The sequence below is a fragment of the Aythya marila genome (genome assembly GCF_965140915.1).
Source record: "Aythya marila genome assembly, chromosome: 22".
In the NCBI taxonomy this organism is placed as follows: domain Eukaryota; kingdom Metazoa; phylum Chordata; class Aves; order Anseriformes; family Anatidae; genus Aythya; species Aythya marila.
The window spans coordinates 4,400,091-4,426,691 of record NC_139063.1 but is presented as its reverse complement, the minus strand read 5'-3'; the positions used below and the strand labels follow the sequence as shown (position 1 = coordinate 4,426,691).

Genomic DNA, 26,601 nt, shown 5'->3' with positions numbered 1-26,601 from the left:
GCAAGGAGCCCAAGGCAGGGGGCAAGGTGCCCGCCCAGCCCTGTTAGCGCCTGCCCAGAGCCCAGGCAAAGCCTTCTGCTCACTTTAAAGCCCAGGAGAGCTCTCCCAGAGCCAGCACCACACGTGGAGAACAAGCAAACCTGGTGGTTATCTCCCTGGCACTGCCTCCGCACACTGTCTGCAGAGCACAAGACCGTGCCGCGGCTTTAGATTAATAATTTCTTTATTCATGTAAAACAAACGCAAGTATTTATATAAACACTGACATTACAAAGTACTGGAGCAGGTAGGGGCAGGAAGGAGGAAACAAAAACCTCTACAGATGCTTCTAATACTGTCCCACACAAGATCAAATGCTCTGTCCCTTGGATAATCACTTATACGATAAACCACTTTCAAGTCACAAATAAAAGTCTTTGTTTTTGAGATATGTTGCGCTCTTACAGGGAATGAGGACGGGGGCGTAGAATGTTTTTGGCAGATCTCGTAAAGTCAGATATTGCTGCACCGTTAATAAAAAATATATGCTTCTCTGTAAAGCATTAAAAAAAATATCCCGTGGATGGCATCGTGGAGGCTTCAGTGGAGAGGCAGATATCCCAAAACGCACCGGCGTCATCTCCCAGCTCTTCCCAGGGGCTATTTCTTGGTGGTTTTGCGAATCAGTGCCATTCTCTGCAACAAGAAAGAGAAAAACGTGGGAAGCCGGTCCCAGACAAGGCTGCTGCAAAGCAGCTCAAAAACGCTGCAGGAGGAGCATTAGCCCGGGTTCTCTCAGGACACCGCCCGACTCGTTTCCGCACAGGTCTTTCAAGTCCATTTGAATCTCAGAGAGGTCCCAGCCGGAGCCAGAGGAGAAGGAAGAGCCTGCGCTCCCCTGCTCGGCACCCTGGGGGTGGTTGGATGAACAGTGGCCCAAAATCCACCTTCAGGAGGGGAGCTGCGATAACATCCCCATTCTTGAACGGCTCCTGCGGGGCACCTCCTTCCCTGAGCCTGCCCTTATGCTTAAAATCTGCCCCCAAGTGAGTTAAAGCAAAATTCAGAGGAAGAAACGGAGCTGCCCAGTTCTGTCCCCCAGCTGGAAACCCCGAGAGCTGTGTGCAGACACGGCAGGCGCCCGGCATTGCTCTCAGCACAGCCGAGCACTGCCTCGGGCTGCAGACAGAAAAAAAAAAAAGAGGAACCTGAGCCAAAGCCTGCAAGGAGCACTGCGAATCGGCACGGAACACCACAGGCAGCCTCCTGGGACGCTGCAGCACACAATGAGGGCCTGCAAACACAGCGTGGGGCTCTGGTTCCTCGCAGGCAGTCTGAGTCCCAGACAGAAGCAGCTGCAGGACTGGGCTCAGGTGGTCCCTCAGGGTACCTCAGTTGTGTTTCTGCCTCCTCCAGCCCTTCTGTGGCGTTCCAGGGAGGAAGCCCCAGGCCCTGCCTTGATTCTGAACTGCCTGCAGGGCAAGTATCAGGCCTGGGGAGGCAAGGCGAGAGCTGCTCCCAGCGCCGTGCTCATTGATGGCCTTTGCAGACCTGCAATTATTCCCACAGTGTCTGCAGTCAAAGACTCTCACGGGCCTGAACCGCAGCTGCTGTGAGGCCAGGGCAGTGAGGAGGCTCGATTCCTGTGGAGCCCGAGGAGTTAGCAGGGTGCCCTCACTCCTTTCAGGGCTCAAGGACCGCGAGGGGACAGCTGAGGAGCTGCCACCTGCAGCTCTCTGTTGCTTTTTAACCCTCCCGACCTGTGCTGCCGTTCAGATGGCGGGTGCTCGAGTGCTACCGTTCTGCCAGGGCACAACCAGCACGGCACCACCAGCAAGAGGCAGAGCAAGCTCCATCCCCTGCACAAACCAACGAGAAGGCTCTGGAAGCGATTTCAAGTCCAAAGCACTTGGAAGAGGCGACAGATTCACGCAGTGCCTGGAGCCCAGGAGCACCCTATGCTCATCAGGCTTCCACCACGCGGCTCTCGGTGTGCTCCTGAGGGCCCCTTACCTGTTTGTGAGCTTCTGTAGTGCAGGCTTTTTTGTAGGGTCTGATTTCTTCAGAACCAAAGCCTGGGATCCACATGTTCCACTGACGCTCTGGAAGAGAGAGCACGCTCAGCACACTCCTCCCCAGCTGCCCGCTGCCCGAGGAGCTCCCTCGTCACTCGCACAGCACCGGGACACCCGCCTGCAGCCGGTGCTACACGCAGCTGTGTGGGGCTGATCCTCAGGCCAGCTCTAAAAGTCTTTCTGGAGGGCTGCACGGCATTAAAGCACGCTGAAAATGCAGCCCCTGTGCTTGGGAACCGCAGCAGAGGCTGATGGGTGGCTACAAACTGCACAAGTGCAAACAAAACTTGGAGAGGATGAGGCTGGGGCAGGCACCCTGCTTATTCCCCACTTAGCAGGGTGTTATCTGGTAGCAATGAATCTGCAGCTGCTCGGGGGTTTCCACCCCAGCACCGTGGCTGCAGGGCGTGTTCCCAGCCCCCTGGTGAGGGCAGGTTCCTTACCGAGGTGCAACTGGACGTCCTTCACCTCCAGGGTGTTGGACTTGCGATGCCGTGCGAGCTGGCAGGCAGCCGTCACCACGCTCTCTATGAAATCGTCGGCGATCTGCAACAGCATCTGCCACGGAAGAAGGACAAGCACCAGCCCTGTCAGTGCTGAGCAGCTGAAACTGGGTGGAAAACATGAAAACGAGCCCTCAGGAGCTAACATGTCAAAGGCATACGCTACGGTTGCTGCTCTTAAAAACCTCTCTCAGTGCCGGGAAGCAGACACGGATGGCTGGAGCATCCAGCAGCATAACGCGAGCCAACTCCCCCCAACGCCTGGGACAAAGGGCCACTGGGCCGTGAAAAGTCCTTGATCAGCTCTTTGTGCAGCCCCCGCTAGGGTTTGGTACCTACTTCCTCCACATCTTCATCCAGCTGCTCGTTTGGGTCCACCTCACGCACCAGGTCCTGCAGCTTCTTCTTGGTTAAAACCTGAGGGGGTGAGAGAAGAAAGATTTGCTGCTCCTTCAGCAAAGCGGCTGCCCCCTCGGCTCCCCCACTGCCCCGAGGCACCCGTGTTGACACAGCGTATCAGCCCCCAACGGCAGAGATAAGACACATCAGGTGTTAAGGAGTCATTTTCGAGCACGAGAGCCCGCTCTGAACTGAAAGCAGAGCGCAGCAGCCCAGGAGAAGCAAATCTCCTGCACTAAGCTGGCACTAAAATGCCCCCGGCAGAAGCGAGGCTGCTGGTGAGAGGACAAAGGCACGACAAGAAGTCTTAAAAGGCAAACGCAAGCAACATTTCAGTGCCTGAATCTGTGCTCAGGACACAAAGGAAGCATTTCCGTTGCTCTAGTGCTTCACCTGCAGTGTTTCAAAGGGAAAGCTGACACACAGGTGAGTGCTGGGTTACTGCGGGGCAGAAGGCAGCACCCTCACAGCCCAAACAGGGCTGGGGAGCAGGAATTGTCCTGCTGCTGAGCCGTGGTGAGGCACCGGGCCTTACAGCAGCCAGGTGAGAGCTGGGGCTGCTCTGCTGTGCTGCCCCTGGAACCAGCACATCCCAGCTCCACCTCTCCGGCTCTCTGGAGCCCCAGGAGAATTGAACCCACTCCTGGTGTCCTTGCACGGCTCCAGCGGGGAACTGCTGTGGCTGTGTTTGTGCTGGAGACTTGTTCCTGTTCCAGAGCTGTGACAGCGCCAGGAAAGACCTCAGGGAGCCCGGGCTGTGCTCCCTTGTTGGGTAGAAATACATTTTGTGCATGCCAAAGACTCAACAAGACCCTGAGCAAATGGGCAACGAGTCAGCAGCTTCGGGCAGCCTCCCGCACCATGCCAGTAAGACCGGGGCTACAAAGCTGCATTTTTGTTTCCCTGACCGTGGAAAACCACATTTAAAAAAACATGTTTTTTTAACCATGTTTAAAAAGACCTTCCCAGTCACACCCTGATACAGATTTTCTGGAGACTGAAGAAGCTTCTGCACCCAACCCAGCCTGAAAGCTGGAAGAAACACGTGGAGGCGTTTGCTGGGGGCAGTAACCGATACTTTAAGGGCTATCAGGTTTTTGTTAGTAATTTAAGGAGAGGGGTGAAGCTACAGGCAGGTCCGAGCTTCTCCCCTGCTCTCCTCCAGCCGGGGCTGAGGTTACCTGGTTGCTTTCGGGACTGAGCCGCCCTCCTCCGCTGGGCGTCCCGGGCATCTTGGCCACGGTGGTGCTGTTGGCCATGGAGCTCTGCGGGGGGGTGCTGGCCGGTTCTGGCTTTATCGAGGAGAAGTTGGAGAGGTTGATCAAGGTAGAAGGGCCAAACTGGTTCATAATCTGCTGGGCTTTAGCTTTTAGGTCGTAAAGCTTGTCCAGGTCCTGCTTCTTCTTGGGGTTGTGGGGACCCGAACCAATCAACTGGAGGAAGAAACAGAATTGTTGGGGTTAGCAAAGAATTCCGAGGGGCGCTTCGGTCCTTGCCCACAGGTGTCCTGGAGGGCCCAGAGGTTGATGGATTGGGTCTCTCTGGACACAAAAAGAAGGCAGGAGAACGCTTAGAAGAAGAGAAAATGTTCCTGGGTCTGTGAGGAGTTTGCCACAAGAAGCCTGAGGGCTACACATGGCTGCATGGACCCCCTGCTTCTCCTGCCGGGCCCTGCCTGCACGCACACTGCTCGCACCGTGAGCAGCTTCAAGAGTGAGGCCGTGCCCAGAGCCCAGACTGAGCCCAGGGCCACAGCCAACAGCGCCCAGCAGCGTCCGGGTCTTTGACGAGGCTGCGCTGCAGAAGCCCAAGCCAGAAGACCACAGGCTTCAGGCTCCCCGAGGTGGAGGTCTCCTTTCTGGCAGTGCCACGTGAAATCCTGCGCAAGGGCACTTGGCCAGCCCTCAGCCTCCCGTCACCACCACGTGCCATGAGCGCTGGAGGCGGTTTGGGAAGACAGGCTGGGGAGAGGCGGCCGTTCGAGGCCACGACTCTCACACCGATGGCTCGTTTGGCAGCTCCAGGTAAGAAGCTCAGCCACCAGCCGGCGTTTCCCGTCCTCAAAGCAAGCCTGGTTAGTTGGGGTTAATCCACACGGAAAAGCAAGGCAGCACTCACGCTTAGCCAGGGCTGTTTTAGTGCTTTGACCCCCCAGACCCATGCTCTGCGGCCCCCTACGGACGGGGAATTCTTCTGGAAGCGTTCACATCACGACCAAGCCTCGTCGGGCTCTCAGCCTGCTCCAGTTCACCCAAACATCCCTTGTGCTCACCCCGAAACCATTCCTGGGCGAGGAGCTCAGCACCAGACGTGTTTCATTCACACATCTCACCTTTCACACCAGCTGACCGCGTCCATTTGCTCCCCCAGCCACTTACAACCCCCCCAGGCACTCCTCACCCACCATGCAGGGCAGGAGGCGATTTCTGCCCCCCGAGATCCGGGGCCGAGACACACGTTATCAGCCTGAGGTTGTTTTGCTCGTGTATTTCTCGATCTTGCGGCACCTGCAAGATCGCCAGAGGCAAAACCAAGGGGACGTGGAGGTGCCACCGCACGCCTGCATGCTGCCCGGAGGCGAGCCCCCGCTTACTTACAGCTATCTGCGTGTCTACATCTTTTATTACATCCGCCACTGCTGTGGGCCCAGCCAACGGAGAGGCCATCCCCGAGCCTTCCCGGTCCGTCAGCAGCCAGCGTTAACCTACTCTCCCGTCCTCCTCTTCCATCTCTCTCCCGTTCCTACGGGAACACCGGATAGTTCTCGTGTCACCCACTCTCTGGGGAGGTGCCGGGGGTTGCAGCAGGTCGGGGGGCTGCTGGTGCCCTTCCTGCAGTGTGAGGGGCTGCTCGGGGCAGCGGTGAGCAGCACGGTGCTGCCCAGTGCGAGGCGAGGCTTCGCCTGAGATCCTGAAGCAGGAGCAGGACCTCGGCTGCTTTCCTTCTCAGGTTGGGAGGCAGAGGGGCTCCTGGCACCCCCTGCAGGAGCACGTCCTTAATTAACCTTACCCTTAATTAACCCCACAGCCTCCCTAAAGACCCTCTGCAGCTCGTTAAGCACCGGCTCTGCAGCTCAGCACTGCTCCCAGCCCTGCGTGAAGCCCAAAGGCAGCTCCTGGGGTGCTCCGGGGGCTCTGAGCCCTGCCCGGTCCCCCCGGGAAGGGCACTGCGGGGGCTCCCGGGCCGGGGGGCTCCTCACGGAGCAGTCCCGGTGCCCCTGGGCCAGGTGTGGAGGGCGGGTGGGTGGCTCCGGGTGCCAGGCGGTTAATTATCACCTCGGCTCATTAGTCCTGGACATTAGATAATTAGTTACCGTGTCCCGTTAGCAGCCGGGGCAGCTCCGTACCCGGACAGGCCGCGAGCTGGGGCCGCAGCCCCCGCCCGGCCCCGTGTAACCGGGCACGGCGGCACCGGGCACCGGCAGGGCTCCACCACCGGCCCCGGGGCACCGCGCTCGGCCTCCCCCGGTCCCCGCAGACCCTCCCGTTCCCCTCCATCCCCCCCCGTTCCCCCCGTACCTCCCCATGCCCCGCAGCCGGACCCGGCCCCGCCGCCGCCGGCTCCGCTCCCTCCGCCGCCTCACCCGGAGCCCTTCCGGGGGCAGCACCCGGAAGCGCTTCCGTGTGGCGCCGAGCGGGCTGCGCGTGCGCGGGAGAGGGAGGCGGGAGGGGTATCCCGTCATGCCCCGCGTTATTTGCATACCGCCGCGCGGCGACCAAGAGTGGGGTTTTGAGGGGAAAAAGGGCAGAAATCGTTAAAAGTAATGAACCGAAGGCAGGAAAATTTGAGGAAAAAAGGGGGAATAAAGAAGGAATTATCTCTGGTATTAGAGAAGAAGATGGAGTCGCCATGATCTAGAGAGGGTTCGGGCGCTTTCCGGAGACGGCGGCTGCGGGGCGCGGCCCCAAAAAGGGCTTCTGCCGTGCGTGGCACGGGGGGGCCTCGGCCGCCCCCGCGGAATCGACATCAAGAGATTTCGGAAGCACAATTTTTGCGCGCGGGGCCGCCGGTAACCGACAGTGACGGCGCCCCAGAGCCCGCGGTCAACAACAGAGGAGAGCAGGGAAGGGGTTGGTGTCCGCATGAATTCGGTTCCAATTTGATTTAAACCCCCCGCTTCGTCCCCACTTCACTTTCCTGCTGCTCTGTGCACCCTTCGCGTCCCGACACCCCCAGCACGCGATGCACAGCACCGTGTATAGACATATATATAATATATATTTAAATAAAATAGTGTTTTTCTTAAAAAAATCCTCCCTCGAGGCTCACCAGCCAAGTGCCCTGAGCCTCCCTTCCATCAGTGCCTCCCCCAGCACCGCTCCTTCACCAGGCCTCGTGGTACACGTGCGAGTGGGGACGCTCCGGCGAGGCGCTGTCCTCATGGGGGCTGGGGGGCAGCTCCCCTCGGGGGGCTGCGTTCACCCCGCTGAGTCCCTGCGGCTCCCCGGGCGGCAGGGTGGGCGCATCGTACCGTGCCAGGGGCGATTCCGGGGAGCCAGCGTGGCTCAGGGCAGCGGGGAGCCCCGCTATACCGCAGGGGCTGCGGCGGGTGCCGAGGGGCTCGGGGTCACCGAACGGCGTGGCGTATTCCGGCTCGGGCGGCAGCGGCTCGGCGTACTCGTGGTACTGCCCCGGCACGGCGTAGTGGCTGACAACCAGCGGCAGGGTGTAGCCCTCGTCCGGGGGTGGTTTGAAGGTGGAAGGTCCTGGCTGCCCGCTGGGGCTCACCTGCACCACGTCGGGCTCGGCGTACTCTGGTATGGGGACAGGCGCAGCTCAGCTGGGGACAGCCCCATAGAGGAGCAGGGGCCCCGTGCCCACCCAGCCACCCCCAGCTGCTCCATGGTGGGCTGAGGTGTGCTGCGGGGTCACGGGTGGGCTGGGGGCAGCAGCACAGCCCCCAAGGGCTGCCAGAACCTCTCAGGGCAGGGCACACACCCCATGGGGACAGCACAGCCCTGTGGGATCCCAGCACCCTCCAGTACCACCCGTGGTGGAGGTGTAATAACAATTTCTCCCTTTGCAGAGGGTTCAGGATGCAGGACGGGGGCTGCACCAGGGTGTTGGGGGGGGGGGGGTGGCTCCCCGGGGTGCAACGTGGGGGTATCCAGGTTCATTCTGCCTCTCCTCCCAGCTGTAGGACCCGTCCGCACGCCCACGTCCCCGTTACCTGGCGAATGGGGCTGGCTCAGGTCTCCCAGCGCGGCCGCTGCGGGGAAGGAGGGCGGCGTGGAGCCGGGGGGGGGCAGGCTCCCCAGGGAGCACACCCGGCTCGACTCCAGCTTGGGGTACCCTGCGCGGAGAGCAGAACCCCCAGCTCCCACACACCGCCACCCTTGGGTGCCCTCGGGGACGGGGCCACCTCCAGGGCTGAGCAGGAAAGATCCAGAGAGCTCAGGCCTTCAATCAGCCGCCCCCACTCCTGCCTTTGGGGCCCCCCCATGGGGTGGGGGCCGTTACCTTTCACGATCCCACAGTTCAGCTCCAACGCTGGCTTCCTGCGAGGGGAGAGCAGGATGAGGGGCTGCCCCGCGCCCCCCTGTGCTGGTGGGGTCCCTTCTGTCCCCCCCCCAGGACACGGCCAGCAGCCTGAGGAAGCTTTTGGGGAGGGGGCTGCCGGCCGGGACCCACCTCCTCCTGCGGCAGAGGAAGGCCAGCAGCAGGAGGCTGGAGCCGAGCACGAAGCCGCCGACGAGCAGCAGCACCAGCAGCGTGGAGTCTGGGGACGGAGGGTGGCATCAGCACCGTGCCCACGGGGCACCCAAGGGTGCCAGGAGCCCACAGCGGGCAGCCAGAGCTGGGAGGTGAAGGCGAGTGCCCACAGGCAGCCAGGAGAGCGGGGACAGCCCCACGGGGCACCCACCGGCCTTCTCGGGGTCCAGGGCGACACCGGGGACGGGTGTGCGGCCGGGCGAGCGGCTGGTGGGGACGGGGAGCGGGACATCCTGGGGGTCGCTGGGTGCTGCGGGGCAGAGCGGGTGCCATCAGCATCAGGGCCACCCTTGGGTGCTCCACGGGGCCGTGAGGGCTGCGGGACGCTCACCGTAGGGCCGTGGGGCGCGGACCCTCGCCGTGGGGCAGCCCAGCAGGGCCACCTTCATGGCGATGCGCTGGTGCCAGCTGTGGGGCGTGACACGCAGGTAGCGGGTCACGATCGGGGGGATGAAGGCGTTGGAGACCTCCCCGCGGCTGTCCACGTTGCCTTCAAACACCTGGCGGAGGCGGCAGGGATGGCCCCGGAGCTGCGGGCGGGGGCTCGCGCCCACCCCGCCGCCCGTGCCCCCGCACCCACCTTGTCCTCCTGGCCCCCGCTGCCCCTGTAGGGTCTCCAGTTCCTCCCGTCGCGGCTGGAGGACACGCTGTAGGACGTCACGTAGCAGTCGTACATCTCGGAGCCCTTCGTGACGATCCCTGGCGGGCAGGATGCGCCCTGCGTGTCACCGCCACCCCCCTCCCTTCCAGGAACACCCACGGCCCCCGCTCAGCCCCCCGGCTGCATCCCTCCCTCCTCCCCCGGCCCCACAATGTCCCCATTTTCCTCCAGCGCCGCCGCACAAAGCCCCCGTTGGCGGCGAGCGAACAAAAGGCGCTCGCTGGCAGCGGATGCAGGAGCACAACGTGGGCTTGTTCGGCCCCACAGGCGGCTGCGGGAGGCGGGGAGGGGACGGAACGGGGACGGGAAAGAGCCGGGAGGGAGGCTGGGTGCTGCCTGCAGCAGGGGAACTGCAGCACGAGGTGGCCCAAGGAGCCCTAAAAAGCTCCTGGGGTATTTTAGGGGGATTTGCAACCACTTGGGGCAGGGTGGGGGGCACACGGGGACGGTGGCTGTCCCCCTCCAGCAGCCCAGGGACACCGACCTGTGACGTTCCTGCGGGTGCCCAGGTCCAGCTCCAGCCAGGCGGCCTCGGCACCGGGTTCGGCTGCCCAGGAGGGGCCGGGGGTGCCCAGGGCCGCCCGCTCGGCTGCCCAGCCCCGCTCCTGCCCCAGCGCGTCCACCTCCTGCCACCAGGACGAGGCGTTGAAGGCGGCCACCTCCAGGGCATCGCCGCAGGCTGCAAGGGGAGGGGGCAGCTGGGGGCCTGGCCGCCGCTGGGGACCCCACGCCGGGTGGCGGCGGCGCCGCTTCGGGTCAAAGCGGGGCCTGAATTCATGGGAAAAATACCTCTGTGGAACAGGAGACGCTTCTCTGAGAGGGAGCCCCTGCGGGAAGGGAGGGGAGGGACGTCAGGGCTGCTCCTGCTCTTGGGGGATGAAATCCTGGCACCCCCAGCCGGGGAGGGCTCCGAAATTGAGGGCTGGCAGCCCCCCGCACCCACCTTTTGGAGTGGAGCCCGTTGGCGAAGGCGGACTCGTAGAGCGTGATCCCCTTCTCCTGGGACAGGCTGACCTGCCCGCCCGTCTCGTCCGCGATCACCCCGGCGTGCACGGCCGCCTTGCACAGCACCGAGGTCTGCGGGGACCCGGGGGGGGGTCAGAGCAGCCGGGCCCCCTCGCAGCGGGGGCTGAGCCCGGCCCCTGTCCTCCACCGGCAGCAGGATGGAGGTGGCAGGAGCCAGCCACGCGTTGGGGACACCCGAGTGTCACCCCAAGGGGGGGCAGGCTCTGTACGTACGTCCCGGTAGCCCTGGCGGGCGTTGCCCCAGATGTCCCCCTCGATGTCCTTGCAGCCAGCAGGGCAGTACACGCTGCAACGTGGGGGGGGGTCAGGGCTGCCACCCCCCGTACGCCCCAGGGTGGTTTTGTGCCCCGAAACGTGTCCTCCCCCCGGCAGAGGAGCTGGGGCTGCACCCCAAGGATGCCCCCAGCGAGCCCAGCCCCAGCCCCAGGAGAGGGTTGGGGACAAGGGGCACTGCTGGGGACGGGTTGGGGGGCACCAAGGGGGCCGGGCACGCACCTGGTGTGCTCCTGGGCCAGGTGGGTGCCTCTCTTCAGGCAGGAAACCAGATCTGCAAGGCAGGGACACCGCTGGGTGAGGGGCTTGTGGGACCCCCCCCGGCACCCGGAGCACCCCATCCCCTTCCCAAATCCTGCTCCTGTTGTAGGTTTTTCTCCCCCACCCCCGGGTCCCCACCTCAGGGGAACAGGGAGTGACGTCTCCTCGCTCCCTGGGGCTGGGGTCCCAAATCCGGGGGTCCCCAACTCAGCCCGCTGCCCCCCATCACCTCCTCCACACCCCCAGCCTCCACCGTGCCCCCAGACAGGGGAAAAAAACCACCTCAGCATCCCGGGGGGGGCATTATTTAGGGGGCTGGGAGCAACAGGAGCCACCCTGGGGTGGGCGAGGAGCTCCCCACACCCCCAGGGGATCATCCCCCCCCACACCTGGGTGCTGCGAGCTGGCGTAGGACAGGAGGAGGCCTCGGCCCGAGCGGTGGCTGCTGCTGCTGAACAGGACGGTCACGGAGCTCCAGTTGGTCACCAGGGGCGAGGCAGCGGGGCCAGAGTCCCTGCAGTAGGGCCCTGCAAAAGGGACGGGGCCGTGGGGGCGATCGGGGTCCCCTGGGGGCGTTTGGGGTCCCCTGGGGGGGTGGGCACAGCACCCAGACCTGGGGCTTCACCTCCCCGGGGGGCTCGGGCAGGGGGCTGTGCCCCGGGCAGGATGCTCGGGGTGGCACTGGCCCCGTCCCCACAGCCATACGGGGCACAGGGAGGGGGACAGAAAGCCCCTGGGCTTGGGACCGGACTGGACCAGGGTCCCCCCCCCGTGGTGACGCCACCTCGGGCAGCTGCGTAATCCCTGCTGCTTCCTGGAAAACGTCTCACGAGGAGCCTCTTCACTGCTTAATTGCACCCAGCTGGGACGCAGCGAGCCGCCGAGGACAACGGCCCTCGTGGGCGCCAGGCAGCGCTGCCGGGGCTGGCACGCACGGCTCGGCCCCACACGGCCCCAAAAAAGGGTCCTGTGGTTCTTGTTCCTGGCCCCCCCTATCCACAGGGGCCGCTGAAGCCGCCCCCTAAATCCCGGGGAGCAGCCGGGTGTAACCCAGATGAACCCACAGGCTCCATCTCCCGGATTAAAACCGCAGCTCCGGGCGCAGGAGGGGTCCTGGGGGCATCGCTGAGCCCCGACAGGACGAGAGGTGTCCCCAGTTCCCCCCCAACCCCGTGCCACGTCCCCCACGGATGGGGAGGGGTCCTCAGGACCCTGACGTGGCCCCGGGGGAGGGCGGCAGGGTCAGGCCGGGGCTCGCCGCGGGGCTGGTCGGGTGCCAGGAGCCGGCTCTGAGTCAGCCCCTTCCCGAAAAGCAGCAGGAGAGGGATGGGGATGTCAGCGGGACCTGGCACCGGCCCCATCCCAATGGAAAAGGCACCCAAAGGGGCTGGGGTGGCCTTAAGGGACCGGGCACCCATGGGTGCAAGCCCCTGGGTGCGGGCCCAGCACCCCCCGTGCCTCAGTTTCCCCCCCGCAGAGGTGGCCGCGAGCGGTTCCTAACCCAGTGAGGCCCTAAAGGGGTTTTGGGGTGCACATTGGGGGGGGAGGCACCATCCCCTAAATATTTACAGGGCTCGGGCACAGCTGGGTGAGGGGAACGGCTCGGGGGCAGCCTGCCAGGCTGGGATGGGGGGAAAAAGTACAGACCCCAAAGCGCCATGGGGCTGGGGTCCCCCACCTTGGGGCACACACGGTGCCACCCCTGGGGGTGCCAACACCGAGGCGGGTGGAAAAAGTGAGAAATTGGGGAAAATGGGCAAAAATCCCAGCCCTGGGAACATGGGGGGGGATTTTTACCGGCTCCTTCCCACCCCACAGCAGTGGTCGCACCCCACTGGGGCCACGACACCCCCGGTGCGCCACCTCGGCTACCCCCTTCAGCACAAAAACGGGGCAAAAAGCCGAATTTCCCCCATTTCCTTCACCGGGACTTCCCAAATCTGCCATCCGTGCCCCCACCCCGGGGTGGCACCACCTCAGTGTCCCCCCCCCCCATACCGTAGGTGGCCCCGCTGTCAGGGTCGGTGAGCAGCAGGGAGCTGCGGGCGCAGCGCTCCGAGGGCTCCAGGTCGAGGTCCCCGAAAACGAGGATGAGGGAGGTGCCGGGGGGGGCACGGAGCTGCCAGCGACACGCCGTGTGGTTGGGGTAGGTGCCCGGGTAGTTCCTGGAGCTCAGCGTCCCGCTGCGCGCCGCCAGCACCGTGTGGCCGCAGCCGTCCCCTAAGGAAAGATAAAAAGGGGTGGGGGGGGGGGTGAAACCTCAGCGGGGCCCCCCCGAGCCAGTAGGATCCCCCCCCAGCCCCAAAAATCGGGAGAGTTGTGCTCATCAGGGCCCCGTGCCTCGGTTTCCCCAAGTTTCCCCTTCAAGCATCAGCTCCCTGGGGACGCCCCGCTGGTACCCGCGCACCCCCCCTCCAAAAAATGTTTTCCTGTTTGGAAAAAATCACTTTTCCGGACATATAAAAAGGAACAACCCCCCCAGGGGACCAGCCCCAAGGTCGCAGCAGCCTCAGTTTCCCCCGTGACCCCCCCCAGACACCCCCGTCACCCCTTCGTTAGCCCAGGATAATTTTTTGGGGGGGATTTGGGGGAATAACCCCGCAGGGCTGCACAGCACCGAGCAGCTGTGTGCCCCCCATGCTCCCCGGGGGGGTCACCCGCCACAAAGGGGGCTTTTTTCCAGCCTCGCCGCCCCCGGATATGGGGCAAGATCCCAAAAATGCAGATTTTAAAGGCTTGGGGGGGGGAGCTTTTGTCTGAGGGGGTTAACCAAAGTGCAGGAATCTTGCCCCAAAAAGGCAGCGAAGCCACAGCTGTGGCCGGCAGGGCAAAGACCCCGAGCGAAACCCTAATGTGGGGGGGTCATGGAAAAAAAGGGGGGGTCAGAGCATCCCCAGCCCTGTCAGCAGGAAAAATCCCACAGGGAAAGGGAAGGAAAAGGGGGGGGACACGGGGGGGGAGCGGATGGTGGAAGCTCCGGAACCCCCCCGGGACGGGACGGTGGCCAAAGCGGGGCCATGGGACGGGGTGCGGGGCTCTGTGCCCCCCCCCCGTGCTGTTTTTGGGCTGATTTTCATTCAATTCATGAGAATTAAAAAAAAAAAAAAAAGGCTCGGGATGCCCAGGAACTTCAGCTCCGTGATGTCCCGCTCGGGGAGTTATGGCAGGACGGGACGGGGGGGACAAGGGGGGGACACCGGGGGGGGACACACACCGGGGGGGGCACCGGGGCCCCCGTCCCGTTCCCCAAAGCCCCCTCGGAGCATCCCGGAGGGGGGGGGGGGGAACCGGGAGCCCCCTCCCCGCGGTGCCACCGCTGCCCGCACGGCTGAAACCGGTGCCGGGGACCCTAACGGGTGCCTCACCCAACCCTTAGCACAAAATAAACACTAAAAAAAAAGCCAAAAACACCATTTTTTGCCCCAAAACCTCACTTTTACCCAAAAAAAGGCAATTTTGGGGGGTTTCTCCCCCCCAAAAAAGCAATTTCTCCCCCAAAAAAACAATTTATCCCCCCAAAACCCCCAATTTCACCCCAAAACCCCAAAGCCCGGGCTGGGGCACAGCGGCCCCGTTACGAACTCACGGAACCGGGCTGGGGGGGGGGGTCCCGGTGCCGCTCCCGGTGCCCGTCCCGCTGCCGGTGCCCCGCACTCACCGTCCTGGCCGCCGGCCGGCCGCAGCCCGAGCGGGCCCAGCAGGAGGCAGCGGCGGAGCAGCTCCAGCGCCAGCCCCAGCGCCCCCCCCCCCCCGCCGCCGCCGCCCGCCCGCATCCTCGGCACGGCCCCGGCCCCGCCGCCGCCACCGGAGCCGCCCGGCCCCGCCCCCGCCTCGCTCCCATTGGCCGCCGCCGCCCGGCCCCGCGCTGCGATTGGCTGGCCGCGCCGCCACTCAGCTGAGGATGTCCTGAGGGGGGCTCAGCGAGCCGGGTTTTGGGGGGGGGGGGGGGGACAACGAAACGGGGCTGCAGGGGGGGCACGGGGAGCACCGGGGAGGGGTGAGAGAGGCGGGCACGGCACGGAGCCGCCGAGCACCGCGGGGGGGCTGCTCGGCGGTGCGGCACCTCCCGGTAAAGCCAACGGAGCGGCGCGGAGGCCGCGGCCCCTTTAAGCCAGGCGGCGGCCGGAAGTGCTGGCGGCCGAGGCCGCGGCGGGCACTGCGCATGCTCAGCTCTTGCCCGGCCCCGCTCCCCCCTCCCCCCCCTCCAAGCTCCCCTCCCCCCCCGGCTCTCTCCCAACCCCCGGACTCGGCCGCTCGGCGACGGTAAGGGCCGGGCCGGCGCCGCGCTACGGGAGCCGGCAGGGGCCAGGCCGCGGCGGCGGCGGCGGCGGCGACGGCAGCGCGACGGGGCGGGGCGGGGAGGGGGGCGCTCCCCCCCCCCCCCCCCTCCGCGCGCGCGAGCGTGCCGCCGCCGTACGTGCCGCGCGCGCCGCGGGGGGGGGGGGCGGGGGGGGGGGATTGCGCTGCTGCGTCCGCCTGCGGGGGGAGGGAGGGAGGGGGGGGGGGGGGGAGCGCGGGGAGGGGAAGGGAGGGGAGGGGGGAGCGCGGAGGCCACGCCCCCTCCCCCGGGCGGCCACGCCCCCCGCGCGCGCCGCGGGGGCACCGGGCGCGCCCCCCCCCCCCATCCCCTAAGGGGGGGGCTGAGGGGAGGGGGGAAGGGAGGGGAAGGGGGGCGAGGGATGGGGCGTGGGGGGGGGCATGGGGTGAGGGGGTGGCCCCCAGCCAGGGAGGTGCCCCCTGAGCCATGTCCCGTGGGTGGCCTCGGTCTGGTGTCACCCCGGTCTCACTCCGGATCCTGCCTCCGCCCGGCCTCACTCCGGTTTTGGCCTCACTCCTGTTCTGATCTCGCCCTGATTCTGGTCTCACTCCGGTCTCACTCCAGTTCTGGCCTCACTCCGGCCCCATTTGACCCACCGGCCTCCACCGGCTCCATGTTCCCTGCAGCCGCTTCCCCCAAGCACTGCGCTCACCCCCGGGCAGGAGCTGGATGGGGTTGGGGAGGCCGGCGGGGGCTCGGGGTGGCTTTCAGAGCTGTGAGGATGAGCCTGAGCCGAGTGCCTGGCACCCAGGGCCGAATCCATCCCAGGGCCGAGCCCATCCTGGGGCCGATCCCATCCCGCACCCGGGGCCGATTCCATCCCGCACCTTTGTGGGCAGCCCCAGCTCTGTGCGTCCCTACACAGCGCCTCGAGGGCTGTGTGGGGCTGTGGGGGGGACCCGTCCCAGGCAGGGCAGGGCCATGTTAGGGGGCGATGGGACCTGCCCCGGTCATGGGGATGAGGCTGCGCTTTGGGATCCTTCCTCCCGTACTCTCCTGGTGCTGCCACAACCTCACACACGGCCTCGCTCGGCGAGTTACCAGCGAGATGGCGCTGGGGGGACCCCGAGCCCTTCAGCACGGCGTCGCCAGACGAGCTGCTCGTAGCCAGCACCGAGGAGCGAGCTCCCCTCTGGGGAGGACGTTTGGGCACCTGCCGCCTCCCTGCTGGCGAATTTTCCCCCCCCTTGGGAACCCGAGAGCCTCTCCGGCAGCCCGGAGCCGTGCCGTTTGCTGCAGCGGGACCTGTGGGGGACGATGCCCGGGCGCTGCGGCGCCGTTTCCCCCTCAGCTCCCGCGGTGCAGCCCTGCCTCTGCTCGCCCTCCGCAGCGCCCCGGCCCCCCGCCGCCGGGCTTCATGTGAGAGATGGCGAACGCCGAGGTGAGCGTCCCTGTGGGCGATGTGGTGGTTGTACCAAGTGACGGCAACGAAGGGGAGAACCCGGAGGATACCAAGACCCAAGTGATCCTGCAGCTCCAGCCCGTGCAGCAGGGGTGAGTCGGGCACCGAGGGGCGGTGGGCTCGGGGGGGGTGAGGGTGGGGGCTGCGCCTCGTGGCCCCCCGCGGAGGTTTTATTTGAGGAAAATAACCCCGGCTGAAGGCTTCCTGGGTGTAAGTGGGGAAAGCTTTTGTGTGTGGCACCGTCAGCAGGCTCCCGAGGGCCGGAGCCGTCCTGCGGAGCCGCAGGATGCCGGCCCCTGCGCCATGGGGAGGATGGGGGCGAGCCCCCCACGCGCCCTTCCCCGGGTGGGATTTTGTCAACCCGCAGCCGATTCCCCTGGGGGGGCTGTGCCACACAGCCTGCGAGGCTGCCTTGTGCCTGCAGGCACCCGGGGTTTTTAGTTATCCTCCCAAAGACTCTAGGATTTCGGAGGGAAGCCTCGCGGGGCCGGCGCTTCATCCCGAATAGCTGCAGGGTGTAAACGCGGCGGCTCCGGCCCCGTGCTGTTTGCAGGGGGCTGCTGCAGGCCTGACAATGGCTCTTCCCCGCCTGAACCCCCGGGGGGAAGTCGCCCGAAGCGCTGCAGAATGTCACGCAGGAGGGAAGGGAAATCCTGGGTCACTGAGCTCCGCTTCCTGTTGGTGCGGGCGTCAGAAATCAAAGGCAGAGGTCGGGGGACGCGTCCTGCTCCGCGGGCACCTCGGTGCGATGGCAGGGCTGGCAACGCCTCTGCCCGCCCCAGCCCCCGGGACTGTTAGGAAATTTTGTGCGTGCCAAAAAATGCCCATGGCAAAACCATCAAAGAAAATGGGTGGCCCTCGAGGACGAGGGCCGTATGTGGTTGCTTTACCCGTGGGTCCTTTCACAACAGGATTTACCAAGAGGGCTCGGAGGCCAGCGCTGCCGTGGTGGCCGTCGAAACGCACACCATCCACAAGCTGGAAGAAGGGCTCGGTGAGTTGCTGCCTGCTGTGGGCGTTGTTTCCCCTCTGCAGGGCCACCAAGCTGGGGGCTGGGGGCTGGGGGCTTCCCTCTGGCTCTGCCCCCGTGGGTGCTGGCCCCCAGGTGGGTGCTGAGGTCCTGGGTCTCCTGCAGCGAGTGGGAAGGGCTCCCACGGGGTCCTGGACATCGGGCTCTGGTTGCTGGTTTTTTGGTGATCCAAACCCGTAGAGATTTGGGCTGAGCGTTCAGCAGGACTGAGCGGGCTGGCCCCAGCTGCTCCCTGCCACCCCAAGCAATACCAGGGCTCATAAAGCGCCCTCTCATTAGGTGCTGCCACTAAATCCTAACTCGTGTCTGCTTCCTGCCTGGGTGCAGGTCTTCTGGCAATATTAGCAAAGACTCAGCACATGCAGAGAGCACACGGGGAGTAGATGGCCGATCTCTCTGCTAGAGGGACACCAGGGCTCCAAGAAACCTCTGAAATATGTTTCTTTTTTTTGCACAAAGTGAAGGTTGTTCTCCCTGCCCCCTCCCTCACGGATGTGTTGGGTTTCCAGTCCCACATTCTCCTAATCGATGAGCTTTGTGCTGCTGTATTAAGAAGCAGATTTGCTCTGTCCGCTTGCTGCTAGAGCAGTAACTGGGGAAGGCTGAAAGAGGTCAGGTCCTGAGCTAGGAGCAGCCCTTCTTGTGGTTTCCTGAGTGTAGGTCTTCAGCTTGTGAGCTCTCAGCTCGTGCTTGGTAGGATTTGAGCCTCTCGGGTGGCAGATTTCATTTTTTGCCTTTTCTCCCTCAGACCCCAGCACCATTGAAACCAACGAGGAAATCGAGATTGCCTACCCCATCACCTGCGGGGAGAGCAAAGCCATCCTGCTCTGGAAGAAGTTCGTCTGTCCGGGAATTAATGTCAAGTGTGTGAAGGTAGGAGAGTTTTCACAGCAGGTTTCTTCTCTGCTCCCTGGGTCTGGCCCTTTACCTCTGCAGCACTTCCTTACATTTTTTGTTCCATCTGAGCCCTGTCCTGGAGCTGAGTGACTTCATCTTTGCAGCGTGCTGGATGTCACTGCTGATGTTTGTAGCATGGGCAGAAGGAAGGGAAGAGTGGGTTAGGGGGGAAGGCCTCTCACCCACCTTACGTTTCAGTGCTGCTCTTGGTTGCTGCCTAAAGCAGAGCTGTGTTTGGCACACGGCGAGGGACGTGGGGCTGAAGGCAGGCAGGGAAGCGCAGTGAGAGCTGCCAGAGCTTTTCTTCCTTGTCTCTTTCCCTCGGCGTCCTGGTATTCCTCTCCTGTCAGTTCCTCAGGGAGAAGAGGGATCTTGCCGCTACCTTTTTCCACTTGACAACGTGCTAAAGCAGCAGCTGGTGCTCTGAGGCTGCGCCCCGGGGTGCTGCTGTGGTGGGCACTCTGCTGAGACCTTCAGCGGGAGCTCGGTCACTGGGGCAGGGCAGGAGGATGCCCGAGTGCTCACCTGTGGCAGCAGGACGCTGCTCGGCTCTTTGCTGTACTGGGAGCCTCCCAGAATGATCTCTGAGATGACTGCAGCTCGCACAAGGAGCTGAGTTGGTTCATGACCTGTACAAAAGCCTTTGGGGCTGTTCCTGCCTAGGGCTGTGTGGTTTGAGTGCTGCAAACTGTCCCTGCTGGGTTGTAAGCACTCTGTGCTGAGGGGTTTGGAGCTGGTGGGGGTTTGGGAAGCAGCTCCTTTTTTGGGGAAGGACTGGGGGCTCAGGTGAGCTGGCCTGGCTGTGACTGTGCCCTCAGCCAGTGTCCTGAAGCGATGCCCCCCCTTGTGTTTGCTAAGCCCGTGCTTATCTCCTTGCCAGTTCAATGACCAGCTGATCAGCCCGAAGCATTTTGTTCACCTGGCTGGGAAGTCAACCCTAAAGGACTGGAAGAGAGCCATTCGCCTCGGAGGAATCATGCTGAGGTATGTGACCTGCCCGCTGCCCTGCCCAGCTTCAGGGCTTCCTCGCTGCAGCTGCAGGATCCCCAGCAGGCATTTTGTCTGCCTTGCAGTCCCCAAAAGATCTCCTGGGGGCTCTCCTTACCTGGCCAGCAGCACCTGTGGGGCAGAGATCCTGCTGGACAGGGCAGGATTCCTCATCCTGTACAGAAACAGCCTCACCTGGGGGCCGTGGTGCTTGGTGGAAGTGGAAAGGGGCTGGTCCCCAGCTGGAGATGCGTGTGTGAAGCTGGGGCTTGGTTTGTGCGTGCCATTTGAAAGCTCCACAGATGTTTTGTGCCAAGAGTGCCGCTGGGTTCCCCTTCCCCCGTCCTTCCCACGGCCGCACTATCCCCACGTGGATCCCTCCCTTTCATCCCCCATCCGAGACCTGAGCTGAGCCTGCTTCTCTCCCTCCTCCCCGCGCAGGAAGATGATGGACTCGGGGCAAATCGACTTCTACCAGCACGACAAGGTTTGCACCAACACGTGCCGGAGCACCAAGTTCGACCTGCTGATCAGCAGCGCCCGGGCGCCAGTGCCAGGCCAGCAGAGCGTGGTGCAGACCCCCACCTCCGCTGATGGTAGGAAGCCTCTTGGCAGTGGCACGAGCTTCCCCCTGGTGTTTTCTCCCTCCCTGGGCTTACCAAATCGGGTTTCCCACACCACTCGGCACCTTCTCCCCGGGTGTGGCAGGGCAGTTCGGGAGGCTGCCCTGGTTTCTGGGAGGAAGGCGCTTCCCCTGTCCTCCTGGAGAGCTGATGCAGCATCGGGCAGGGAGTTCTGGGTGGGCAGCAGTGGCTGGAGGCAGCCTGGGGAGCTCACTTTGAGGGATCCCTCTTGGCTGGGAGCCCCGTGTGAGCCTGGGCAGCACTTTCTGAAGTGTTTCCTACCCGAGGGTCTATACCAAAGGTTAATGCTGATGGGTCCAGGCACGCTGACCTCTTGCTCTGCTCCACATCCCCTGGCTGTCAGCAGATGGGGCACGATGGCTGAAGGCCTGATTTGATGGTAACCCCAGCTACAAGTTCTCAGCTAATCCCTTGCTTCAGAGCAGGGATTGATCTCTTTGCAGAGGTCAGAGGAGAAGAATGCTCCTGGCTGTACCCTATCGTTACTTCTCTATAAGGCCCTGGGCGGGTGAGATGGCAGAGGTGTCTGTAGGCTAAGGGGAATTTCCTGGAAAGCACCGTGGCTACATGAGAAAACCTTGCAGTGGCTGAACGTTGGCTTAGGTGTCCCAAAATGGATCCAGAAAATGAGGATCAAGTTGGATTTGTTTCCATTTAGCATGGACCTGGATCCTGTCGCTTCCTGAGAGATCAGAGCATCTCTGATGCTGATGATACAGGGGGAAAAAGGTGGCTGGGCTGAGACTTGTTTGCTCCCCACTTCTTTATTCTGATCCCTTTCTTTTAGTTGTAGCCCAGAGCTCTGGTTTGGTTTTTGGAGGGTTTGTGGCCCTCCCTGCAGAAGCCCCAGACCCATCACAGCCCATCGAGAAGTGGCATCGTTTGCTCTTAGCTGCTTTTCTTTACAAAAGCCAGGCAAAACCGACCTGACCATGAGAGTGGAAAAGAGCCGGGGAGGGGTGAGGGGGCGGAAAGCGAGGCAGGGATTCGGGGCTGGCGCTGCGGGGAGGGCTGACGCCGTCTGTCTGGCAGGGAGCATCACCCAGATCGCGCTGTCGGAGGAGAGCATGGAGGAGGGGATCGAGTGGAACTCGGCGCTTACAGCCGCCGTCACCATGGCCACTGAGGAAGGCATGAAAAAGGACACAGACGAGATCTCGGGTAAGCTCCTCGGGCGTCTTCTCCCCCTCTGCCCGCGTGCTACGAGGCGGAGATGGAAATCCCAGGAGTGGAGGCGGTGGCGGAGCTGCCCCACAGCCCCGGGGCCATCCCAGCATTTCCCAGGCGTGCAGAGCTCCCTGCTGCTGCTGGGGGCTTCAGCCCCGGCCTGGGGGCTGATTCCTTGGAGCTAGTAACTAGTTACACTGAGGGTTCTTTGGTTTTTAGTTTATTTAAAGTACGTAAATGGCCCCCAGCCTGGAGCTAGGCTGAAGCCATCAGCGTGGTTAGCAGCCCGTGTCAGTACCCTGGCAGCCCTCCGGGCTGTGTTTCCCTGGCTGTGGCGCCTTGCTTTCCCTCCCAGGGTCAGTGCAGAAGCTCAGGCAGAATTTCCTCAAAGATTTTAAGCTCTGTGTCTCGGGAGGACAAAGAGAAACAGTGAAATGTGGCCCTGGAGGTCATGGTGCTGCTTGAAAACTTGTTGCTGCCTTGCTTCCTGGATCTGTTTTTGTTTCTTTGGGTTTTGGTTTGGTTTGTTTTTTTTTTTTTCCATGTCACATCCACCCCAACGGCTGAATTAGAAGTCATCTTGCAAAGTTACTCTTGCTGCACGTGGCTTAGGTTTAAGGTCCTCTTGTGGGGAAATGCCCACCGATGCCTGTTGACTTCTTCTCCCCTCTCCCCGTGCCAGAGGACACGCTGATGTTCTGGAAGGGAATCGCTGACGTGGGGCTGATGGAGGAGGTTGTGTGCAACATCCAGAAGGAGATAGAAGAAGTGCTGAGAGGCGTCCAGCAGAGGCTGGGCCAGTCTCCCTTCCAGATGACAGGTGGGTCGTGAGCCGGAGCCCCTGCGGTGGGGAAGGCTGCTCCAAAGGGAGCCGCGTGCTGAGGCCATGGGGCGCCTGTCCCCAGCTCCTGGTGCTCCTTGGAGCAGATTCTCCGAGCAAACCGGAGCCATTCAAACACTTTTTTTTCCACGACAGTGACCGTAAACAGGTCCTACCCCCTCACTTCTTGTCCTGGCCTCGCTTGTGCCAAACAAACTGGTTTTGGGGCTGAACCAGATGAAGGAACTGATCTGGGTTAAAAATAGCTCCCCTCCCTTTCTGAGGCTTATTTTTGCCTTGGATCAGTGCCCTAATCCAGTTCAGCACACGGCCCCGTGAGCACAGGGCTTGAGAGCACTTCTTGTCGATGCTCTTGCTGAGAGAACACCCATGTAACCACAAACTTCGTTTTACCCAGGATTTTTTATTTTTCCCCCCCTTAAAGTAGCTTTGGGCTGGCAAATCTTCGTGTCTGGTAGGTGGCAGCTTTTGGAAGCTGTGAGTGATTGAAGTCAGTGGATTATAATAGAAATTTTGCACAGCTTTCAGTGGAGCTGGCATGTTAATGACACTGTCAGCAGCATGGGGTGATGATTTGTAGGTGGAGATCTCGTTTGTATCTCTGTGATTGCAAATTATGCTTTCATTTGCAGCAATTTCGAGCTGCTTGGGTGACACATCTCTGTTTCATTTTCTTTATCATGTGAATGGGATTATTTAGTTCTTGGATGTCAGAAGGATGAGGGAGCTGGGTCTGCCCTTGTCAGCCAGCCCTCGTGGAAGATCGGGGATGGCTTTATAAAAAACAAAAGACAAAATTTGGTGTAATCACAGCACATTCCGAGTACCTGACGGAGACCCTTACCCCCCGTGGGACCTGGCACTCATCCCTTTGCACATTCCTTGCAGATGCCGCAGTTCTGAACAACGTTGCTCACACATTTGGCCTGATGGACACAGTCAAGAAGGTTCTGGACAACAGGAAAAACCAGACGGAGCAAGGAGAAGAGCAGTTCCTTTACGCACTGGCAGGTAGGGTCAGTGCCTCGGCTCCTCGTCCCCTCGCTGCTCTGGGGAACCAACACAACCTTCCCTCAACATAACCCCCCCATGAACCCTATTAGGGTCCTTCTTCACTCCAGATCGCCCCGAAACAAACCTCCATCAATCCCTTTCCATCCCAGGGCTTGAGTGGAGCTGCCCGTGGCCCCAGAGCAGCTGCTCGGGGGCGTTCAGCAGCCCAAAGTGGGGCTGAGCCTTTTGCAGCAGCCGAAGTGCTGGCTCTGGGAGCCCGATCCAGTTGGTGTTAGCACATAGGTGCTGCTGCTGGCTGAGAGCTGTGCTGCAGCCCTCTGAGCTGCTGGCAGCACGGTGCTGTGCCCAAGCTGATGAACTTGTCTGTGTAGTGCTGAGCTGTCTGCTGGTCCTGGTGCCGAGCTACCCAGTGCCTCGTGTGGCTTCCCCTGAGCCGAAGCCACCAACCCGACCTGGATGCAGCTCCCTCCTCTCCACACCCCGTAGGACCTGTTCTTAGCTGGGCTGCCCTAGTCCCCTACTACCCTGAGTAAATGGGATTACCACGCTTCTTCTGGCTTCCCCCGCTGACCCAGACAAGGGTCAAGGCGATGTCTGTGCTGCCCCGGGTGGTCCTGTCCTTGTCCCACATGTCCAAGGCCCCCAGGACCCAGCCAGGCTCAGGAACCTGTTCCTGCTGCCCAGAGGGGCTTCGTCCTCTCCTTGTAGGCAGATTTCACCCAGGGAGCAAAGCTCCCATCTTCCTGGCAGCAGGAGGATAAAGGAAGCAGCAGAGTGGTGCAGGGCACCGCGTGTTCCTCGTGCGGGCACTGCCTGCTGGCCAAGGGGCTGAGCGGGTGCAGAACAAGGACCCAGGGCTGCTCCCTTGGCACAGTTTGGTCCTGAGTGCAGTGCTAGAAGGAGTGGTCGGGGTCCTGCTGCCGCCGACGTGGGCTGCAGCGGCTGCCCGTGGAGCCCTCGAGTCCTGGGAGCTCCCAGTTTGCTGCCCCCCGCCCCACGCACCGCTCCCACCCTCTCTCTGCAGACCTGGAGCGGCAGCTGGAGGAGCAGAAGAAGCTCGCCAAGGACCAGAAGGCGAAGTCCCAAACCATCCAGAACGTGGTGCTGATGCCCGTCAGCGCCCCCAAACCCCCCAAGAGACCCCGGCTGCAGCGCCCGGCCTCCGCCACCGTCCTCAGCCCCTCCACCCCCATCCAGCAGCCTCAGTTCACCGTCATCTCACCCATCGCCATCGCGCCCGTGGGGCAGCAGTTCTCCGTGGGCAACATCCCGGTGGCCACCATCAGCCAAGGCTCCAGCCCGGTGACTGTCCACACCTTGCCCTCCGGCTCCCAGCTCTTCCGCTACGCCACCGTGGTGTCCTCCTCCAAGACCAGCTCCTCCGACACGGTGACCCTCCACCCGTCCTCCAGCCTGGCGCTGCTCAGCTCGGCGGCCATGCAGGACAGCGGCGCCTTGGCCAACGTGGCGGCGGTGGTGAACCCCGTGGAGCTGGTGGCCATGGAGTCGGGCCTCACCTCCACCATCCAGGCCGTGGAGGGCACCTCGGACGACGGGCAGACCATCATCGAGATCGACCCGGCGCCCGACCCCGAGGCGGACGCGGACGAGGCGGAGGGCAAGGCGGTGATCCTGGAGACGGAGCTGAGGACTGAGGAGAAGGTGGTGGGAGACGTGGAGGACCACCAGCACCAGGTCCATAACGTGGAGATTGTGGTCCTGGAGGACTAGCGGGGAAGGCGAGCGTCGGTTTGGGGAAGAGCTGGGAACCCGTTTCATTTTGGGCTTTTTGGTTAAGCATCCTTACCGGCCACCCCATTTGTTTCCATGGATAATTTCATTGCACTGTATATAAAATATATATATATATAATTTTTTTTTTTTTTTTAAACAAAAAGCTGGAGAAACACGCGAGACCTGGACAAGGCTCCGTCTCCGTGGAGCACTGAACAATCCTGCCTGTCTGCAGGGCCGAGGAGAGACTGGATCTCTGCTGAACAACCCGGGAGGAACCGGGCCGGGGCTCCCGATGCCCGGCGTGGGCATGGTGCTTCCCTCCGGGCCTGCCACGGCCCGGGCGGTTTTATTTCAGAGAGACAATAACCAGTGGCTGGAGCTCGATGGGACTGTGGGAAGGGGCGATGGCTATGGGGTGGAACAGGTACCTCATCCGTGTTTTTATTTCGTTGCCCAGGGAAGGGAATTCTGCTGGACTCTTCACTGTCACCGCAACTGGGATTTATTTTTTTTTTTTAATTATTATTTTTGCTTCGGGGAAGAAGACAGCAACCCGACTTCGCTGTCCGTATTCTCCTCCTCCTCCACACCAGTTGGTTTTTATATCTCTATTTTTATTTTTTTGTATTCCTTTCCTCTCCCTTCCCCTATCCCCGTTCGCCAGCTGCCCAGCCCCGGCCCCGCTCTCTCCCCGCAGCACTTTTCCCCCTTTCCCTTTTCCCTCGCCTGGCCGGGCTCGGCGCCGCAGCCGCTTGGAGCCTCCGAGCCCCTTTCAGCCTGGTGCGTAAAGGCAGAACAAGAGCAGCTCGAGCTTCGTCCCGCAGCCTCCCCGCGTGCCGCGGGGGTGTACAAAGCATGTCGTGCTGTCGCTTCCCAGGAGAGCCGGACTCCGGATCGGGGGCGCCTCCCGTTTACACTGCGTGCCGGGGCTGCTCCCTGCTTGTCGCTACTCGTCTGGTGGTTTTATTTTTCTATTTTATTATTTTTTTTCTTCTTCTTCTTTCTTCCTAGGATCTCTCCGCAGGACGGCGCTGAAGTAACCGAGCGCCTCGCCGGGGTCCCTCCTGCCCTCGGGGATCCCCCGGGGGGGGGAAAAAAAAAAAAAAAAGAAAAGAAAAAAAGGGGGGAGCCGGGGGGACGCCAGGAGAGCTGCGGAGATTTGGGAGGGCTGGGGGGGTGGGGGGGGAGCTGCTTGGCTGGAAATATTAAGCAAAAAAAAAAACAACAGCAAAGGAAACACACCTGGGGAGGGGGGTGGGCAGGGGGACGGCAGATGTGTTTGGCTATTTTTTGCATTAAAAGGAAAAAAAAAATCGGACCGGGCTTGAATGGTTTCTTCCTGGGGGGTGAGGGGCAGTGTGGGGACCCCGCTTTTTGTCAGAGCCCCCCCCAGGAGCTGGGCCTGGGCTGGGGTGGGACAGGGATGGGTTTTGGGGCAGCCACCCCGGCTCTGTGGCCTGGCCCTGGCGGCTGCACCTTTCCCCCATGGGCCTGGTGGGGCTCCCCGACCTACCAGGGCCCCCCCCTGCCCCAGCTGACACCCCAAAAACACGGGGGCTGGGGGCTGAACCTCGAGAACCATTGGGGTGGTTTGGGGGCTGGTTTTGGGGTTGGAGTTATTTTGGGGGGCTGGTTTTGGGGTGTTTTGGGGGATAGTTTTGGGGTGTTGTGGGGG

At 62.6% G+C, this 26,601-nt stretch overlaps 3 protein-coding genes across 4 annotated transcripts; 1 reads left to right on the top strand and 2 right to left on the bottom strand.

Moving 5' to 3' along the window:
- Positions 1–211: 211 nt before the first annotated feature.
- TAF12 (TATA-box binding protein associated factor 12) lies at positions 212–6,559 on the bottom strand. Of its 2 annotated transcripts, XM_082777372.1 has the most exons (7): positions 6,475–6,545; positions 5,554–5,698; positions 4,138–4,389; positions 2,897–2,974; positions 2,498–2,612; positions 1,993–2,081; positions 212–675 (listed from the first exon to the last, which is right to left on the bottom strand). In XM_082777372.1, the coding sequence occupies exons 2-7, from the start codon at positions 5,620–5,622 to the stop codon at positions 640–642; spliced, it is 639 nt and encodes a 212-aa protein (XP_082633498.1). In that variant the 5' UTR covers positions 5,623–5,698; positions 6,475–6,545; the 3' UTR covers positions 212–639. The 2 variants fall into 2 exon arrangements, with proteins under 2 accessions (XP_082633498.1, XP_082633499.1); XM_082777373.1 differs by lacking the exon at positions 5,554–5,698 and having other exon boundaries at positions 6,475–6,559.
- A 594-nt stretch (positions 6,560–7,153) lies between these two features.
- Positions 7,154–15,104, bottom strand: LOC309886571 (discoidin, CUB and LCCL domain-containing protein 1-like). Its single transcript, XM_082777561.1, has 15 exons — positions 14,548–15,104; positions 12,888–13,109; positions 11,279–11,416; positions 10,851–10,902; positions 10,569–10,641; positions 10,273–10,406; positions 10,119–10,156; positions 9,814–10,008; positions 9,249–9,367; positions 9,000–9,168; positions 8,820–8,918; positions 8,588–8,675; positions 8,417–8,454; positions 8,127–8,249; positions 7,154–7,710 (listed from the first exon to the last, which is right to left on the bottom strand). The coding sequence occupies exons 1-15, from the start codon at positions 14,660–14,662 to the stop codon at positions 7,280–7,282; spliced, it is 2,034 nt and encodes a 677-aa protein (XP_082633687.1). The 5' UTR covers positions 14,663–15,104; the 3' UTR covers positions 7,154–7,279.
- Positions 15,105–15,630: 526 nt separating this feature from the next.
- Positions 15,631–26,069, top strand: GMEB1 (glucocorticoid modulatory element binding protein 1). The gene is made up of 9 exons (XM_082777562.1): positions 15,631–16,701; positions 17,479–17,603; positions 18,388–18,512; positions 19,417–19,520; positions 19,965–20,119; positions 21,200–21,328; positions 22,017–22,154; positions 23,064–23,186; positions 24,214–26,069. Exons 1-9 carry the CDS (start codon positions 16,574–16,576, stop codon positions 24,918–24,920), a joined length of 1,734 nt encoding a protein of 577 aa, XP_082633688.1. The 5' UTR covers positions 15,631–16,573; the 3' UTR covers positions 24,921–26,069.
- Positions 26,070–26,601: the final 532 nt, after the last annotated feature.